Genomic DNA, 20352 nt, shown 5'->3' on the forward strand with positions numbered 1-20352 from the left:
TTCCGGAGGCAAGAACTGCGCCGTTGTCGAAATTTTCCAGGCCTCATTTTTCGCCTCCCAACGAAATCGCAGTACTTGTCGGAAGCGTCAGGATAGCAGCTCTTGTTGATACAGGGACAGTTGTTTCTGTCACAACTTAAGCCCTCTACCGCAAACTCAAGAAAGTGAGGATTCCTGTTCACTACACACCGCAAGCTCGCAGCAAGTCAAGCCATCGGCCGCATGTACCGCTCGTATTATGATCCACGATGCTCAATAGTTTGTTGAATTCGTCGTTCTGCGCCGTGATTTGCATGGCGGCGTTATTCTGGGTTGGGACTTGCTTTCCGTGCGTCATGCTGTTGCCGACTGCACTCGTGCGCGACCGGCTTTGTCTTCGTTTAGTGACAGTACCGTCGACCTCCCGAACCGTTCTCCTAAATCGGTCGTCGCCACTGACGTCATCACCTCTCCTTTCTCTGCCTCCTTAGCGCCCCTCTCTTGTGACTCTATCCTCATAAATTGCTCTTTTTACACCATCTGATGATTGTGCTCTTCCATGGAATCTTCCACTCCGGTTTGCCGTGGTCAGCGGGGATGCAAATAAAAAAAATATCCATTTTCATGCCCGTAAGCTTACGATCCTAGGCCACGTCGTCTCGAAAAGGAATTGTGCCAGGTCCTGCGAAAATTCGCGCCGTTGCTAAGTTCTCCAAGCCTACTACTTCATAGGAACTATGGAGATTTGTCGGTTTGTCTTCCTATATCCGGCGTTTCTGCCGTAATTTCACCTCGGTCACAGCCCCCTTCATGCAGCTTCTTACTGGCACGTCTGACTTCTCGGCTCAGAATTCTGAGTGTGACGACTGATTTCCGAGATAAGGTGGAATCTTGGGCGAGTTGGTGATGCAACTTTGACATATGTGCCCAGCGTAAAAGAGGAGGACGATGCCCATTCCAAGCTGGTTAAACAATACATTGTAAATATTTTTTTCACAAATGCCCTAAATAAGTTTTGCTCCCACTCTTTATCGCACAGTCTCCTTGGGCAGGCCTCCCGTCTAACAAATGCTGCGTACCCTTTGCTTTTGTTAGTCTCAGTAGCAGAAAAGATAAAGAAAATCAAGCTGGGAGACAAAGGACCAGCTGTCGGCGCTGCCAGAGACAACAAGCCAGTCGCGGTGCTCCCTTACTTGCACAAGATATCACGCAGCTTGAAGAAGATAGAGAGTAAATTAGATGTTAAAGTTGTTTTTTCTGCCCCGGAAAAATTATCACTCCTCTGTAGGCGTGTGAATGCTCATGGCACACGACGATATATTTGCACTACTAACGAACGATAGGAAGGGGTTTGGAGCATGCGCCCTAGGTGTGGCTTACATTGTTACCCTTACTTGCGGAAAGAAATACGTTGGCCTAACAGGCAGATGTTTAAATAAGCGATTGAAAGAGCATTGTGACTGAATTTGAAAACTGCGTCGTAATCTCCAAACACCGAGAACAGCTTACACGTGAAGTCATTTAGGCCGACAAGATACCACGGCTGGGTGACGTTTTCCTCAGCATGCCGTCTATTGCCTTCACCAAAAACGAAGTATCCGGCTGTGATGCAATAGGGGTCATGTGCGACATAATGCAGAAGTCATTTTTCATTACTTTTGCCCATGTAGATAGTTCTGGTTATTTCGCAAATAAAGATCAGTTGAAGTCAGCGCCTGTGTTGTGTTCTTCCTTCAGTCCTCGTCTTTTGCGCTGTGCACACGTGTAATCATTTACGAGGCCCCGCCGGCTCCTCATGTCACCTCCAGTACTGTGCCACTTCGATCCCAATACGCCTACATAGATTCACACGGATGCTAGATGGTGTCGGACTTGGTGCCATTCCCGCCCAACGCTAATACGGCTTTGACGAATACGTTGTCGCATTTGCCAGTCGTACCTATAACCAAAGCATAATTAAACTATTCTGTGTCAGAAAATGCATGTTTGGCATTGCTGGGGCAATAGCCAAATTTCGTGCTTACTTTTATGGCCGTCAGTTTGACGTCGTAACTGACCACCCCGCCTTATGGTGGTTATCGTCCTTGAAAGACTCCACTGGTCGTTGGCCTTTGCGCCTTCAAGAGTATGACATACATGTCATTTATCGCTCTGGACGCCGTTCACGTGCCAACGCTCTATCCCATTCTCCTCTGCCTTCTGACCCTGCTTGTTCACTAACTTCCACCTGATATTTGTCAGCCCTTACCTTGAACAACATGCCGGCCGAGCAGCGTAAATATCCCTGGATCTCTTCACTGCTGGACTTCCTTTCTCTCCGCTCACATTAGTCTCTCTCACGCACCGTTCGTCGCCAGCACAACACGTTGCCCCCCGCGAAGATATGTTGTATCAACGGAATCACCTCACCGATGGCCATAGATGGCTCGTCGTTATTTCCCGTCATCTCCGCTCACACATCTGCGCAGGTTTTCACAATGACCCCCAATGCGGCTGCGCTGGCGTCTACAAAACAGACTCCTATCTTCTGCGATATTACTGGCGAGGCACGTATACAGATTCCTTCTCCAGTAGGTGCGTTCATGCGCTAACCCTCAACGCCACAAGACCCCTCTTCAGAGTTCCGCAGGTCCCCTAGAACTTTTGCACTGCCCTGCCAGACCATTCGAGTGGGTTAGCATAGATCTTTAAGGCCCCCTTCTAAGCCCTAGTGATGGTAACCGGTAGATCATTGTTGCCATAGACCACTTGACACAGTGCACCGAAACATCTGCACTGTCGGCTTACACCGTGAAAGCTGTCGCTTCCTTCTTTCATTGCCACCTAATTCTGCGACACGGTGCACCACGCGATTTACGGTGACTGTAGCCGTGTATTTATCTTTAACACCATCGATGCCCTGCTAAAGGATTATAACATCATTCGTCGCACCGCTTCCGCCTACCATCTTCAAGCTAACGGCATGACGGAACGTTTCAATCCTAAGCTCGTCGACATGGTTGCGATGTATGTGTCTTGCGATCCCTGCAATTGGGAGAGGGTTCTTTGATTTGTCACTTACGCTTATTACTCTCCCGCGCAAACTACCACCCGCTTCTCTCCTTTCTTTCTGCTCTATGGACTAATGCCTGCCTAATTCATGGACACCATTCTCACCTACCGTCCCGACGCTTGTGAAGTGACACCTTTTTCAGAAGCTGCTATTTACGCTGATGAATGTCGGCAACTCGCTCGCTCCTTCATCACCCGAGATCAGTGGTGCCGAAAACCTCGCTATGGCGCATGCGCTCCTAGTGCTAGCTATTACCCTGGAATGCTTCTCTGGCTTCCGGTCCCGACCAGACCTCCCGGCAAAGCCACTACATTTCTATCGAACTACCACAGCCCCTACCGCGTACTGCAGCAAACGTCACCCGTGAACTACATCATCGAGCCGCTCGAGCCGTCTTCTGATCACCATGGCCGAGGGCGCGAAACATGCAGCACTGCTTAAAGGGCAACTCCTGCGATTTCTTTTTTTACCTATTCAAGGGAATGGAATATTTAGGTTCCAGAGTCGCCCTTTCAGGCGTCTGATAGTAGAATTGTTGGGCAAATTTGACAATAATTTTAAATAACAATAAAAGAACCACAAGAACTAAACCGAAATATGACCAAGCAGCTGTGTGAACCTGTTCATGTTATGTCACCAGCGTCCCAAGCGGGGAAGGCGCGCAAACATGCCGGTCTTGCCCACTGGGTGAACGAAACCAGTGAATTGCAGACGCTCAGCTGATTCGCGACCGTGCCGGAGCTTCGGTTGACAATGTTAGCTGCACTAGCTTTTCGGATCTGTCAAATATTGAGAGATATATTTCTGACAAATTAAATAGCCATGAATTGCTGTTTGTATTCTACCCGCCACCCCATGCGCCCATGCCAGCGCCCATGCGCTATACGTAATGTGCGGCAACATGATGACCAAGGGTAGCCCTAAACACTGGTTTTATACGTGCTGCTTGCCCTTTTAGGTGTTTTACCTTTTCTCGGGGAAGCGTTTCGCATGCTCGCTATAATATGTGGAGCGCGACTTTTCACATTTGTATCCCGTAAGAACGCCTCTGGCAGGTCGAAGCCCCGCCCGGTGCATTGTTTATATTGGCAGGTACAGCGACCACTCGTCGTTCGCTTGAGATACAATGCTAGCCGCTCACTGGTGACATAAGTTAATGTTAGAACATATCAAAACAGGCAGATCTTGTGCATATAAGCCCTACTGCATCACTCTGAATCACGCTGATATGAGCGACAACACACCTTAGACAACAGTGAGCTGGAGGCCGTAGTACAGGAGCATTGTTATGCTGCCTACTTGTCAATCTTCGCATTCTCTTCGTGCACACAATATGTTCTGTAAAGTAGACGAAGATGAGGGCTTTGTGCGTATGATAGTTCATTTAGAGAACGTGCAGTTTTCTCGCGGAAACGCCGATGCCAGCATTGACACCGTTGGCAGCTGAACGAGGCGGTCGTTTATGCTGCTGTATTGAAGGCACCTACGCTTCCTGCTCATTCGGTATACGAGGCAAGCAGTGCACCTCGAAAACTAACTAATGAGTCTGCATGCTATTTTTTAAGATACACCCATATTCGCAATCGCATTTAATTCAGGGAAGTACCGGCGAGTAAGGCTGGCAGCTTTCCGTCGAAAACAGCAACGTACCAATGTCGATACTGCTCCGCGTCGTCCCTTCTCTGTTTTACTGCGTGCACTGTACGACATGAGGAATGGTTTATTTCAAATAGGTATGGTGAAAACTGAACTGCCGGAGTTTTGTTCTTCCTGATGGCTTAATTAGCTTCAGGTCAGTCGCTCAGATCTGGCTGCAGTAGGCGCACGACTATGGGATAAAGGCTTAACGCCGGCGGAATGCTATCGACATCGGCTCAAACTGCGTGTGCGCATCGCGAGGGCTGAAGTTCTTGCAGCTAGCAACCCAGCATCACTTAGCTCCCAACCCTTGCCTGTCCACAGGGAACGCAACTTCTCACGCCGTGCACTAGCTCCCGATCGTCCACTCATCGACGCTCTCCTCTCTGTCGTCTGCATGATCCCAGCATGCCCTGTATGGAACACTCGTGACGTCATACACAATGTGGCCAGTTAATTGAGGAGGTGGTAACGTGGCCCATTCCGAGGCACTTTTTAAAATTCATTTGTAAAAAATATGTTCAACTCTCAAACTTGCTTTCTTGAAGACATGGCGAAAGTGTTCAGAGGAATGTACCCAGAGAATTTCATCGAGATATGTGAAATCAAAAATTCGCCGGAGTTGCCCCTTAAACTTCGCTACGACCCGCCAATGCTGTTTTTTTCCCTAGGTCTGCAGGATTTCTCCTATCACTTCGGGGAGTGATTGTACTGGATATTATCGGCGCCGGCAGGGTCAAATGTGGAAAATGAAGACGACGAACTAGGAGCGTGCGCTCGATTGGTGTCAACTGAGACTGACCCGTTTTTACTGGTCTTCTGTCACGTGTTTCACGTCCTGTGACAGCACACTTATTTTCTCCTCATTTTGATTGTACCGTCCCGGTGCCTTCCATTACTCTGAGGGAGCCTTCACTTTGAGGGCGCAGTGTGGCCGCCACCTGTTACCGGAAAGAAACGGCGTCTTCAAACCAGCTACGTTACCTACCAAATTTTTTGCGCCCTAAGCAAGTGCCGCTATAAGGCGAAACATGCTTCCACGAGTAGGGCCACTTTCTTTCCGGGAGGGCAGGCGCGGTATCTCGCCCTCTTGGTAGGCTGATCGCGATGATCTGAAGTCAAAATTTTGTGCTACCGGGTCGAATGGGTATGTGCACTCGGGATGTACTGGGCACGTGCCCCTGGGGCCATAGGGTATATGTGCTGCTGGGTTTCAGTTTGCTTTCAGCCTTATACCCTGCCATATTATGTCAGGTATTATGTGTTATGCTTGCTCTAAATGTAAACACTACATCATATGAACCCTACATAAAACTGCGCTAAAAACCATTGTCATTTGCGTAAAACTTTTCTCGACAAATCAGGAATGCTTCGCATTGTGTAGACGTCGACTAGAGCTGAGTCTGGCAAACTTATTATTTTGCAAGGAATATGCAGCCGCCGCAGACAAAACTTCCGCAGAACTCGATATTATCCGTACGCAGTCACGAAGTACGCGCACGTTCTGCGGACGTTGGCTGCTGTTTTTTACCGTCTCCCGAACCAACCTTTGTGTGAGCATGCTATTTTGGGTTCTTGAGATCGTGAGCTTTTTTAGACTACCGAGTCCGGACTTCTTAAACCACACAAATTTGTAATCTAGACTTTGAGTAGACCTGCCCATTATGCGATTCACTTTTTCTCGTTGTTGTCATTGTCACCAATCTTGCTCCTCTTTCTTTCCGCCTTTCCCTCTCACCCTTGCTCCGGCGCGGGTAAGGTTCACTGAAGTTCACTAAAAGAATGTAGCTAACTCCGACCGCGATAGCATGGAATCTTTTATCATTTAGAAAGCAACGCGAATAAAATTCAGGCAAGCGAACAACTACCATTGACTAACTAGAGGCTCCTTGCCCCAAATAATTCACTTCGACATTCACTTCGACACGCATCTGTGCACCTGTATAAGACGCGCATCCTTTAAAGGGTCCGAGGGGTTCAGACAAATTTTATAAACGCGTACGGTACAGCTACAGTAAATCATTCGCACAACAGTTTCTGTGAAGCGTAAGACAGCTACGGAGGCTTACAAGTTGCCCTCCTCCATAGCCATGCATTTCCTGCTCAACTCGTTCGCCGAGTGATCGGGCCTAAGCTCTGCCTTGACTGGCTCTGCTTCATGGTGGGACGTTGTGTCGTCCACTTCCGGCTGTTTTGGAGCCAGCGCACGACACCTCTCCAAACTCTCCGCCAGCTACTTGGCAGTCGATCCCAGTCGAGAGCTATAGAAGCAGCGTGCGTTGCGAACATTCTGTCGCGTCGCCGAGCGTGTCGGGTATTTCGGTTCCAGCTCGGCCTCCTTCTTATAAAATTTATCGAGGCACCAAATACATGAATAGTAACTGCACTGCCATTGTAAAAGATGCTGCAAACGAATTCTTGAATGGGCACGCACTGTCCAGGCAAGTAAAATATGTATTTTTTTCACAGAAGAATATACTCGTGTGTCGAAAAAATTGTGCCCGAAATAATTGATATCAATGCTTCCATGTTGTCTCTCTTTTTATTAAGTAATGAAAATATCACACGAACTTTAAAAATATATCAGTTTGAAACCAGCAAAGCAGTACATGCCGCTGATAAGAAAAATGTAAAGGCCATGAAATGAGCAAGTTGAGAACAAATATTTTAACGAAACTTTCTCATTTAAGAACCTTGTTTACATGTATATACATATGCAACGGCCAGGGAGAAATCTGAGTGTTGCTGTCCTTTGTTCAAATGTATCGACACCAATGCTGCCACCGGTCGTGTATTTTCATTGTGGCGAAGTTATAGTCGCGAGAGAGCACATATAAATATTTTATATTTCGCAGACAAGAAGTCCGGAAAATGTACGAGGGCGAATCAAATGAAAGTGAGCAAATTCAAATATATGACAAACGGGGTACTTTATTTAAAAGCAGTCTTCATGAGCATTTACACATTTGTCCCACTGACTAACGAGTGGCATGATTCCCGTCTCATAAAACTCGTTGGGTTGTTTGAAAAAGGCTGTAACTGACTCTTTCATGTCATCGTACGTCCGACACGAATCTGGTTCTCTTGAGCTGTTTCTTCAGTTGCCCCGATTCTAGAAGCCGCAAGGCGACAGGCCTGGGCTGTATGGCGGATGGTGCAGTGTTCCCCACTTCAACTTTGCAAGTTTTGTATTAACCACATCAGCGACGTGGGGACGGGCATTGTCGTGGAGCAAGATGACACCATTCTTAATTTTTCCACGTCGTTTGTTTTTGATTGTGACACGCAGCCGATCCGGCGTTTCACATTATCGGAAACAATTGATAGTCTCGCCAGGTTTAGCGGATTCGATCAATAATGGCCCCTGACGATCGAACAAAAAAAAGTGAACACCACCTTTCCGGCAGAAATGATGGCCTTTGCTTTCTTTGGGGCTGGTGAATTCAAATGTTTCACTGTAAGCTTCGCCGTCATATTTCGGGCTCGTAGTAGTAACACCATGATTCGTCCCGGGTCACAATTGCAGAAAAAAGTCGTCAGTCTCATTGTGATACCGGATTAGATGAGCCAAGGCAGTGCCTAACCTCTCATTCTTCTGGCGGTGGTTCAAAATCTTGGACATCCATTGCGCACACAAGAGCCGATAAGCGAGATTTTCATGAATTATAGTGTGACCCAAACTATGACTGAGGATCCCACGCCCTGCCAATTCATCGACGCTTATCCTCCGTTCTTTTATAATCAGGTCATCAGCCTTTGCGATTGTGTTGGGGGTGATTGAAGTGGCTTTGGCCCGGTCTTGGATCGTCTTTGCAACTTTCACGTCGTTCTTTGAGCCGTTTGCTCCAATGCTTCACATTGGCCAATAAAATGCAATGTTCAACGTACACGACAGCCATACGGCGACTAATTTATTTGTGGCAAACTCCTTCAGCTGTTAAAACCTAGCGATACCACGCTGTTCAACTTTTGGAGCGTCCATTGTGTCACGCAACCATGTTCAACCCAGTGTATGAGCACATTAAAGAACATTTATCCTCACACCTGCGTGTGAATTGCAAATGAGAGATGTCTGTGTGCTATGCGCATGCCTCCCAGATAACGAACAGAACAATTATTGCGCGGAATTGGTTGGCTCAGTTTGATTTGACTCGCCCTCGTACATTAGAATTGCGAAGATACAATGAAATATACATATGCGAAGATACTGCTTGATAAATGGCAAGAAAGTGCCACTGGAAACAAAGTTCACTGCACGTATACACAAAACCTCTCAACAAGATATTTAATTACAGGTATAAGGTTCAAGAAATTTACGTACCTAAGAAAAAGTCACAGCCTGTAATGCTTGAAACAAGGCAAATAGACATGTTGCGCAGCCACAGATTCGCAGACCACAGCCCCCCTGTCCCTCCACTCACCCTGATGTATTGCGCGCGACAGGAGGTGGCGCGCTTCTTCCCCGCTTTTCTCCCTTGCGCACAGAATACTGACCCATAATCGTCGGCTCACCCCTCCCCCCCTGACGCTTTCACTCGCACACACAGCATGTGGCGCGCAGCCACTATGTTACCGCCCCTGTACTTTATACGGAACATGAAGGCGATGGCGACGGCAGGAATGCGCCTGGATTGTCCATATAACTGCTATCACAATAATATGAGCACCCTGCAACTGAAGTGTCCCGTGGTGCATTACTTTCGGCAAAAGAAGTAATAAAATCGAACTTTCACTGCAAAATCGAATTTTCTGCCCTGCAACAACGCCTTTCTTGCTATTGTGGGGCGGGATCACGGAAATGAGAAAACGTAATAGAAAGCATGTAGGACACAACCGATTGCATACTATGGGCACCTAATGTGGCTATCGAAAGAATAGGGAAGAAAACGTGAGACACGTGGTCCACAAAGAACCATACGCATACTGCTTGGTATCCTACACCGGTGAGACAAAATTTTCCGGAGAGATTGCGCTCAGGCGAACGCGTTGTAATCCGTCGAGTCCCCGCAGCAGGGCTGCCAAATCTTCGGGACAAAAACTAGCCGAAAAATTCTGAAAAGTAGCCAAGAAAGTCGCCAACTACGGCAAAAGATTTAATTGGTAGCCAAAAATCTAGCCACGATGCAACAAACGAACATTTGCCCATTTTTAACGCGAAAATAAAGAACAGACGAGAAAGACCTTCAATTTCCTGCTGCACTGATGACAAACAAAAATAACAGAACAAAACAGTAGTTATCACATATTATTGTATCGTCATTCATCATAATGTATGACCAACTGAAGTTCTTTGATAATTTCTGCCACACACTTGCGGTGCTTTCTCATAGCCGAAGTGGTATCGCCGGTTTCAATAGAATAAACTTGCTGAACGGGGTCCTTGCACAGATGATTATATTAGATCTATGCCGCTGACTTCAGTTTAAACGTTTCCGGGCGAACTTCATGACGTCACACACGTTTTCCGCTCCCTGGTACGCAGTCGCATGTAATCACGTAGACAATGGCACCTGTAATGTCATGGCTGCCATAAAATCTTTTTGGTTGTTGCAGTCCTTTCTGACGCGAAGAATTATGGTCTTCGAGATTTTCTACAGATGTAACCGTCGCTGGGGTGATATTAGGAGATCACCTATTGCTTCCGTCATTCAATGGACGCAAAAGCATTGCCTATAATATTGGTTATTTTCTGTTACTCGGAGGGAGCTGCTTGGGCCAGTTCAATTATCCGTCAATGACAGTCCCGAAATGCTCGAGGCGTTGATTCCAGCCAATGAGCATTGCATATGAAGCATCTCGGGCAGTATTGGACAGCCCAGGGTGACAAGTCGTAGAGGCCCACTGAGAATGTGGCGGCTATGATATATTTTCGGCTCCTAAATTTGCTGCTGTAGCTCGCAAGACACGAAAGCGCGGCCTTGAAGATCTGACGTTTGCGGTTGTTGCTTCGAGGGGGCCGTCGGGGGGGAGTGTAATTCGGCCAGTACCTATAACAATTACCACCTACAAAAGCAGCCATAAAGTAGCCAAGTCACCAAACACGATTCTCGGTCATCAGGAGCCTCTAAAAGTAGACAATTTGGCGAAACTCGCTAAATCTGTCAACCCTGCCCCGCAGTGATGACGGCGAGCGACCATGCATTGTTTCTTTTTCTCTTCTGCTAGCCAGAAAGCGTCCAAAACTTTGCCAGGTGAAAATGCACTCGGCCAGAGAAAAACGAATGTGCATCGAAGTGCGTCGTGCGATGGTTCGGGCAACACAAGGAAAACGCATGCGCTCTGGCGGGCTTCGGCATCCCGCGGGTAGCGAGAACAAAAAAGAAATTGAAGAGGCTCAATGTGTCCTCGCAAATAAAAGTCAAAGTAGAAAAATACACAAGAATATAGGTACCTTCACTGGCTTTAGTGTCTTGACATGGTTGCTTTGGCGCAGATGGAAAAATAATATGCTGATATCATTTTCTGTTACGTGACAGCAAAAGCGAACCACCACAACCCTTTGTCTCATAAGATCTCTCTCCGTGCTTTCTCAACTTGTCTGATAGTGTTGTTGATTTGACTTGTCTCATTGTATAGTCCGATGTGCGCCTTTAAAAAAGTCAGTGCACCTTTGACGTCAAACGTTTATATCAACAATAAGCCCACAAATTTCAGGAATTGAAAATTGAAAGCACGACTTTGGAAATGTCAATGCGCCTTTTTCAACAAACGTTTATGATAACTGTACACCCATAAAGTTTCAGAATTGAAATCCATGCCGTCCGCAGATTCCGTCGTCACAGCGAAATGCCGGGACGAGCCCGCTCGCCATCAATACGCCCTTGAAACTGTGCTCGGACGCCCCGTCCGAGCTTGCGGTTTGTGACTCCCGGTGCATGGGCTTTGCCGCGAAATCCAGCCCGATTTCGCAATGTTCGCGCTGAAATGCCTTGTCGAGCGTGAAAAGGAAATTCTAGACAAAATTCGGAATGATTTCCAGCGTCAGGGGTTTGTTTAGGTCAGCGGTGCATGACAGCACGAAACAATTTCAGTGAGGGGCTGAAGCCCCATAGCCCCATAGCCCCCCCCCCCCCCCCCCCCCCTCCGGCTACGCCCCTGGTCAAGGTGTAAAAACAGTCTCTGTTTACCTAACAACTCTCAGGGTTGGTGACAAGCTTACCGAAATGTCTTCTTGATGTTCTAGTTTCCCCTAGACATCTTCTTTACTAGTCGTTGAATGTCTGAGTTACCTTCTGCTGGCAGAGTTAACTGTCCAAATGTGAAAAGAGAAAAACATCTCCCCAGTTCCTAAAATCATGTCAGGTCTAACGTTCTTACTTTATCCACGAAAAGCACCTTCAATTCACCCAGATGGCTGACTATAAGCTCACAGGAACGCCTCTGAAGGCGGCGACAAATGAAGACGCACAGATATCTATGCGATGTAATGAGGATGAGGCATTCAACTTAGTCAAAGTCAGCGGAGGAATTCCCCCAACAGGGCAAGTTAATAGCTATTCACATCGCTAGAAAGTCGCTATATGGTTTAAAAAGGAAAAGTTTTCGTTAAGATGACTGAAAAGTCGGTAAACGCAGCGAAATTCTCACTAAGTTTCCAACACTCATGCCAGTGAAAGCTCTGCTTGAAGTAGTGTGTCGCCTCGGTGACTAGAGGACGGAACATATGAGACTGCGCTCACAGCAGTACGCACCGTAGCGGTTCCTTGGGAACGGCGACACCGACTACGGAGGCACGAGAGACGTCGTTCGTCGGCATATCCGTTTCGCGGTCAGTGGCTGCTTGACTTGAACCGCTCGCAGTAGCGACATGTCATGTCCGCGGCACGCACGGATCACAAAGCCAACAGGAACACGCGCATGCTTGTCCGGCACATCAAAGCCGCTTCGAGCGAGAGCGGCTCACGTCCGTGCTAGTGGCTGTCGTTGCACGTCAGCACCAAAGAGAAACACTCGCCGGCGCGCCGTCTGCTCCTTCTGTCGCTCAAAGAAGTGCTCGCTTTCTATTTGATGATCTGCGCAGCAGCTGTGCCCATGTGTTGCTTGCAGCGTTTCTCTCGACATGCACCTGCGTGAATAGAATTGATCGTACGTTGTTCAGTGAGAAAGACATTTTGCTTTGTGTTTCCTTTATTTCTTGCTCTGCGAAGAGTTTAAGAAGCGAGTTGACGAAGTCACAAGAGAGACAGTGTCATGAACTTCATCTTGAAGTAAGAAATAGGGGTATTTGATTCACGAGCACACAAAATACTGCGATCGAGCTCGGCGATAAAGAGAAATGAAAGAAAGCACTGTGTGGCGCTGCCTGCCTACAGACTACACAGACGCTCAGATTAGTAAGAATTGTGGTTAATTTCTATTTAATGGCATTAGAATTTTAGCCTACTTCGGCCACTTTGTGTTTGTCAGTCCTTCTGTGTCGGTCGATTTTGTAGTCTGTCTGTCTGTCTGTCTGTCTGTCTGTCTGTCTGTCTGTCTGTCTGTCTGTCTGTCTGTCTGTCTGTCTGTCTGTCTGTCTGTCTGTCTGTCTGTCCGTCCGTCCGTCCGTCCTTCGGTCTGTATGTAGGCCATCTTTTCATAAAAAAAAAGAAAAAAGAAACTCATCGACGATTACGAAACATCCTAATGCGAAATTTGAGCGCACCTCTATAGGTGTTTTCATTTCGCGTGTCAATATTTTGTATTATGATTATCTAAGTACACGGTTTATATTAGGAAGAGAGCGCTGAAAGTAGCGTTAGCTGGCGCGGACAGTGTGTCTCCTGCGGCACGTTAAACAAGGAGTGAAGTCTGCCGTGACTGCCCCGTTAATCGGGAGATCGCCAGAGGCAGCGTGCGGGTGACACCTGGGCGCGTTTCACAGCAGGCACTATGCAGCTCAAGCAACGCTTTGTTTTCATACAGACGACGTGCGCTACTGCGGCGCAATATGGAGCCATCGCCTCCGAACAGTCGCGTTGCGCGGCACTAAACTTTCTCGCACGCTTTCGTTCCACCAACGACGAGGGCAGCCCTTCATTGGGGGGAACGAGCAGCCCTTCGCCGCTCGCCATCGCCCCTTGCAGGAGGAGTGATCACGTCACACACGCTGGTACCGTGGACTAATCTCCGCAGCTGACGCCGTGTACGAGCGTAGCCTTCGCTACCTCACGCCACCCAGCACCCCCCCCCCCCTTCCTCACCCCTCTGAAGCCCAGATGTGATCACTCACGCGACAAAAGATGTCGTGCCGGCCGCAAAGCAGCGCGTGCGCAGGCCGTCTCCCCACCGCTCCTCCTCCGCCTCGTGTTTTGACTGCAGCCTCCTTCACTGTGCTCCTTGCGCGCTCTCCTTACCGCTGCGATCCGCGTTCGCTTTCATCTTTCGCTGTGCTCGTTCACTCGGTTACAGTTATAACACCGCCGACGCTCAATGCAGGAACGGGCGTCTAAGAGCTGCGCTCTACAAATTCCAGTGGCGCTTTAGCAGTGAGCACGAATGAAATGTGTCAGTATTACGGGGTACCTCGTTGAGGCCTCGGTTCCGTGACTTAAACCGCGTTCACCACATTGCAAAATGTTGTTCAGAAGCTCCCTCAACCAACGTCCTGCCTCTTCGAGGAGCGTCATCATTCAATCTTTATCATGCCGCCGTTGTCATGCCACCGTAGTCACAGCGTCAACGTCAAACACTCATCGTCATATAATTTTATCATCCCGTCGTCGGGATGCTGTCATTGTCATTTCTTTGTCGTAAATCTAGCTTCGGCATCAGACTCTATTCACGTCGTCGTTGTCTGCCGTGTTGTGGATGTGACCTGGCTCAATAATAGCCTCTTTCGAGATTTGTATGTCTGTAGGATTTGCGTTTCATGGAACAATATTTTCTCGACAACATCTTCTGAATGCTTGATGATTTCACGGTTTACTCAAGAGAAGGTCCTGACGCCAGTACTGTGCTGCCTGATCCTTTTGTTAACAGTTTTCCTTTTCCCAACGTACTTACAATGCTCAGCGATTGAAACGCGATGCTGGGAGCATGTGGCTGGCGGCGCTTTTCGAAGTGAAGTTTGCCTCTCCCTTCGACTTTCCCACTCCTTCTGCTGCTGCGAGCTGCCGTCCATTACAAAAATGACTTTAGACTGTCTATAGAAAGTCTATAGAGTTTTCATAGACGACCTTTCCTTTCTATAGATTTGGACTTTTTTGATACAGTCTATAGACGGCCTATAGACGAAAGTCGATAAAGTTTCTATTTCTTTTTGTCTATTCGCAGTCTATAGACGGTCTATAGAAAAAAGTTGATAGGGTGTTTGTTTCCTTTTTGTTTACTTCCCCTCTATAGAATACCTACAGACGAAAGTCGACACAGTCTTTATCTATTTTTTTCCATACTTTGTCTATAGACTTTCTATAGACGAAAGTCGATAGGGTTTCTATTTATTTTTGTCTACTCGCAGTCTATAGACCATCTATAGAAAAAAGTCGTAAAGGTGTTTGTTTCTTTTCTGTCTACTGCCCCTCTATGGACTACCTATAGACGAAAGTCGATACTGTTTCTATCCATTTTGTCCATACTTTGTCTATAGACTTTCTATAGACGAAAGTCGATAAGGTTTCTATTTCTTTTTGTCTACTCGCAGTCTATGGACGGTCTATAGAAAAAAGTCGCTAAGGTCTTTGTTTCTTTTTGTCTATTTCCCCTCTATGGACTACTTTTAGACGAAAGTCGATACAGTGTCTATTTATTTTTGTCCTAATACTTTGTATATAGACTTTCTATAGACGAAAGTCGATAAGATTTCAATTTCATTTTGTCTACGCGCAGTCTATATACGGCCTATAGAAAAAATTCGATAAGGTGTTTGTTTCTTCTTTGTCTATTTCCCCTCTATATGAACTACCTGTAGACGAAAGCCGATACAGTTTCTATTTATTTTGGCCATACCTTGTCTATAGACTCTCTATATTATGGACAATAGTCGACAAGGTTTCTATTTCTTTTTCTCTACTCCCGGTGTATTGAATGTCTATACAAGAAAGTCGATAATATGTAATTCCGAGTTCCCATACCGCCCGCCCTCTGCGAACGCGATGATATGGCACTGGTTCATGCACGACGGCACCGCAACCCCGGCGCGGCGGGTAAACCGTGCAGACTGCTAGTCTGCGTTCGGTGCAGCTGCCCCGAACGAGGATCGCGGCGGAGCAGGCACCGTCCGAGTCACCAAGGTCTTCCAGGCACCCGAAGGCCTTAAACCTGGCTGCATCCCGGACGTACACTTCGCGAAGACCAGGTGGTGAAGGTCAGATGGTGATGATGTGGCAAAGGTGGTGAATAAGGGGCGAAAGTCGGCAGACCAGGTGGTGAATTCACCACCTGGTCTGCCTCTAAGTTGTCGTGGTCTTGCATGTCTATAGATTAACAATAGACAAACATCCTTAATCTGGGCCCAACCCGTGTACGCTCTAACCAAGCGCAGGTACATGTGGATAATACGTAGCTGCGTTTCATATAAGCCACTGAAGTTGTATACTGCTGAGATTGCTGTAGAGCCTATTTGTAGACATTAGTATACACATAGTGTATACCTCCACATTTGTTGACCACATGATATGATCTACGTAGTCGCTCTCGGCAATCCCAAGACAGTCTTCACAGTTGTCGCATCACTTTCGCGGCAGTAGAATAAAGAAAGCAAAACGCCGATCCAATTGTTATAATAGATGTTATGAACGCCAGCTTCAGCTACAAGTGGATTGCAAACAGGCATCAAGCTAACAGCAAAGACACTCGTAATGTTTGTGAATGTGCGATGAACCGATGTCGCGCATGTGGTGTTCGCGTTGTGTGTCGTCCGATTCTCGGATACTTTTCACATTGTCTTCATATCTCGGCTGCGTCACTAACATCGGGCGGTTTTTTGTTGACTGATAGCCTGCACTATAAACCCATCAAAGTTTCTCATTCACTTAAAATAGGTGCCAAATTCTCTTAGCCTACCCAGTATTTCGCCGGTGGTATGCCTGCGCAGCCACGCATATGAGTATCTCAATGCTGTACTGATTGCTTTGACCTATCATCGGAACAGAAAATTAGCACTAACATACGTGCGGGAATCACATTTGGCGGTACGCTGAAAGATATGCTACAAGTACGCTGTATTACTAATCGACGCTGGCAATAATGCGTCTGAAACGTCTGAAGGGCCCTGTAACGGCTTTTACAAACAGCGCATTCATGTTAGCGTTCCAGTCTCATACGATAGCCCACAGCGTTTGTCATACAACCTGCCAACGCATTTCCTTCGTCCATGAAAAAAGGTGAATGATGGTGATAAAGATGACTAAGCCACCCGTTCCGGCGCGCATGGCGCGCAGAGAGAGAGAGAGAAAGAGACAAAAAAAATGAAGGAGGAAAAAGGCGCTCACACTCCTCCGAGCGCGCACGCCCTCGCGCGCGGAGCTCCTGCGCATGCTCGGAGCTCTTGCGCATGCGCGGCGGTGCGCCGTCTCAACGAGTGCGCGAGGCACGTAAACGGTTGTACCCGTGTGCAGTGTCTGCCTGAACGTTGGTGTCTGTGTATGCGTGTCCTCTTTGTGGCATCACACGTCAACTACGCTGAACGGTAAGCTTTAGCAAAGCTGTTTTGCTTCAATAGATCATGCATGATTAGGTAAGCGCTTTTCGTAGCGCGAAGCGGCTGCATGTAGCGCAGGCGACTCGGGTATAGTGTCGGTTTGTCGTTGACATGGTTTGATAACGCGCTCTTGTTCTCGCTTCTACTATACGGAATGTTTTACGGCGAGCGATCGCTCGGGCTTGTTGATTTTAACATTATAGTTTACGTGCGTAAAGAAGGAAGTACACCATGTTTTAACTTGATACTGAGCTACCACTAAGCGGATTGTGTATGTTGGGCAGCCAGTGTTGTAGATCTCATTTCGTGGCGCTTGATACGGCCGCGATAAATGCAGCGCCGCATGTCTAGTGAAATTCTCGTGACACGCTTTACGTATATATCTCGAAATTGTGTTAGCATCAAGAATGTTCAGACAGACACGTATAGTTGAATAACTGCTAACCTACTCGGATGAAAGGCCGTGTTTGCGGGGCATGCATCAGCAGTGTGTGGGCTGCAGTTTTCGCATTGTTTAAGAGTAGCAGTATTTTTAAGGTTCCTGGCAACCAATCTAAATAATTTTGGCAAGTTACCGCAAGCAAAACACGAGACGTGAAGAAATATCAAGCAGAAATCTCGAGATTCACCCAATCTATTTATATGCAACCACAAACGCTTTTGGAGCATGAAACCTGCGATAAGCTCAGTCACTCGCAGCTTCGCAACTTAGCCGAAAAAATTGGAGAACAATAAATTAGTGGCTCCGGGAAGCACCGTTACACGTTTCAAACAGAAGGCATTGCGTTTGACGGTAGTTGGAAGATTTGTTTTTTGTCTCTTTTTTAAACAGTTTAGCAGCAGAAGTTATCTTTCGAGCTATATGAAAAGCGTTAAGCGCCTTTCGATGCTTCGGCGTTATGCAGTTTACGTGCTCTTAATCACTAGGCAGCTGCTGGTGCAGATTCGCATTGTGCCAATCGTGCATGGTATGAAGCCCTTGTCGTGCGTAATAAGTGTTCCGGTTTTCATTACTGTTGCATGTAGTGCCGTCGTCTCGGACAGACTGCATACTATATGCGCTGTACAAAAGAAAAAAAAAGCCAGATTATCAATTTGGTGGTCTTTTCTTAGTAGATAACGCACAGATTATTCAAATCAGAATCGTTTGGGATTCTCGCATTTCTTTTATTTTTATAAGTACACTGTGTGTCACATGAACCTGTCTTGAAACGAAACGTACCGTTGCTGGCGACGGCGACCATTACGGTTGTCTAACTGCTTATCATACTGTAATATAACGAAACATCATAATGGTACTGATTAATATTGCCATGTAGTCCTTAGTCAGAGGTAAACAAAGTTAACTAGAGGCATAAGTGATGAGAGGAAATTATATAGAAAACTACTATTGAACCGTAAAAATAACTCATTGTATAGTTTTCCCTCACATTGTTGCATTTGTTTTACGTGTGTCTCTGTGTCTTCCGTGCTGAACTCGTGTGGCCATCAATTACGAACTTGCCGAAGCCCTTGTCAGCTTTATTAAACAAGGGATTCAAGTCAGTTGCATCCAATACTACATGTCAAGTGACTGACGTGTTATTCGTTTTATCTAACTATTATGGACTGGCAGTACTTGGCAAGCATTAAACCACAATATTTTTTTATTGCACTTAAACTGCAGGCGTCATAGATTGCCAAAAAAGTTTCATGAAAACAGCCAGGGAAGGCTTGGAAAAAGATCGGGAAATTTTAAAATGGCCACATAGGTATGCTGTCTTGTTATATGTCATACAAAGTTTCCAGAGAATCTCTGTGGTAAATATATTTTTAAAACGTTGCCCTTCATAAAAATTTAGGGAAATTGGTTCTATTTATTGAAAAAAAAACAGTCAAGCATACTGACAAGGCATTTCTTACTCAATATGTTTTTTTTGCGTTAACTAAACGTCCTGAACCTCGATAGCTTAGAAAAAACTTTCATCTTTCAAAGCACTGAATAATTTACTGTGGCAGAATTCATTCGAACTATACTATCACTTCTGTTTCCTAGGAGGTGCATATTTGTCGTGCCATGACACAAAGTGCTCGTATGGTATTTCGGGTGCTCATGTGGTATACCTAACTTGGAAACCTGTTAGCATGCCCAAGAGGCCTCATTACCTGTAAGAAATTAAGTGACCATATCAATACAATCAACCCATCTGCCTTCTGTTGAAGTTATGGCCAATGACCCATTCATTTAAAAGTATGAGAAAGACAAATGTGTAGTAAGCAAAATAAATTACAATCTTAGGCATGATACTGTGAATATTCTAGTCACGTCTTCTGAAGATATCCCTCTGCACGGGCATACTTAACTACCAGCCAAAAAAAAATGTACAGACAGCCCAACTGGGTAACGTTTCAGCAATAAATATAGACACCATTTGGGATAAGCACATTAATGCATCATATATGAACTTGTCATGAAAGGGAACATACTGTTGCTGGCACGAGCAGCAGTTGTGACTGTTTAATTGTTCACCTTACCATGCAATAAAACATTGTATAAAGGTACTGATTTGTATTGACAAGCAGCCATTAGTCATAGTTAAACAACCTTAAGTATTGACTTAGATGGTTTGAGTAAATATATTAAGCTGCTTAATGAACATACTAAGAATACACACTTGTTAGTTTTGCCTCACATTGCTGCATCTACTTATTTGCAGCATAGACCTGCAGCACCTTTGGGACTAATGACACAAAGGTCAAGGCCAGCCTGGCGACCATGCTTGCGAAGGAGTAGTGTAAATATTTAATCTGTTTCCATAATAGCATAAGACATGAATTTAAGGAATTCATCTATTATATCGAGCAATAAAAACGGTTAATGCATTGCCGGTGCATCTGTTTTATTTTTTGCACTGCATGATTCAGCACCATATAAATTCTTTGTTTATGCAACATATATGAAACTACAGCTGGTTCAGGAGCATTATTAATCTACTAACGGTAATGCATAAGTGCAGATGAAAAGGAACATGTGCACATGCATAAATACATTCAAAACGTTTTGCTACCGCATGTAAAGAAAAATGTA

At 46.2% G+C, this 20352-nt stretch overlaps 1 protein-coding gene and 1 long non-coding RNA gene across 3 annotated transcripts in view; one reads left to right on the forward strand and one right to left on the reverse strand.

Annotated features, from left to right (window-relative positions):
• The window catches only part of LOC126523458 (solute carrier family 41 member 1-like), a 440647-nt gene extending 428012 nt beyond the window's left edge, over nt 1-12635 (reverse strand). For both annotated transcript variants that reach the window (XM_050172069.3, XM_050172067.3), the window contains exon 1: nt 12361-12635. In XM_050172069.3, coding sequence (XP_050028026.2) covers nt 12361-12425 — 65 coding nt within the window. In that variant the 5' untranslated portion in view covers nt 12426-12635. The remainder of the gene's footprint in view (nt 1-12360) is intronic.
• Nucleotides 12636-17158: 4523 nt separating this feature from the next.
• Nucleotides 17159-20152, forward strand: LOC129382714 (uncharacterized). The gene is made up of 2 exons (XR_011895037.1): nt 17159-17273; nt 19982-20152. It is a non-coding gene; the product is annotated as an uncharacterized lncRNA (long non-coding RNA).
• The last annotated feature ends 200 nt before the right edge of the window (nt 20153-20352 follow it).

Source organism: Dermacentor andersoni, chromosome 6 (genome assembly GCF_023375885.2).
Source record: "Dermacentor andersoni chromosome 6, qqDerAnde1_hic_scaffold, whole genome shotgun sequence".
NCBI lineage: Eukaryota > Metazoa > Arthropoda > Arachnida > Ixodida > Ixodidae > Dermacentor > Dermacentor andersoni.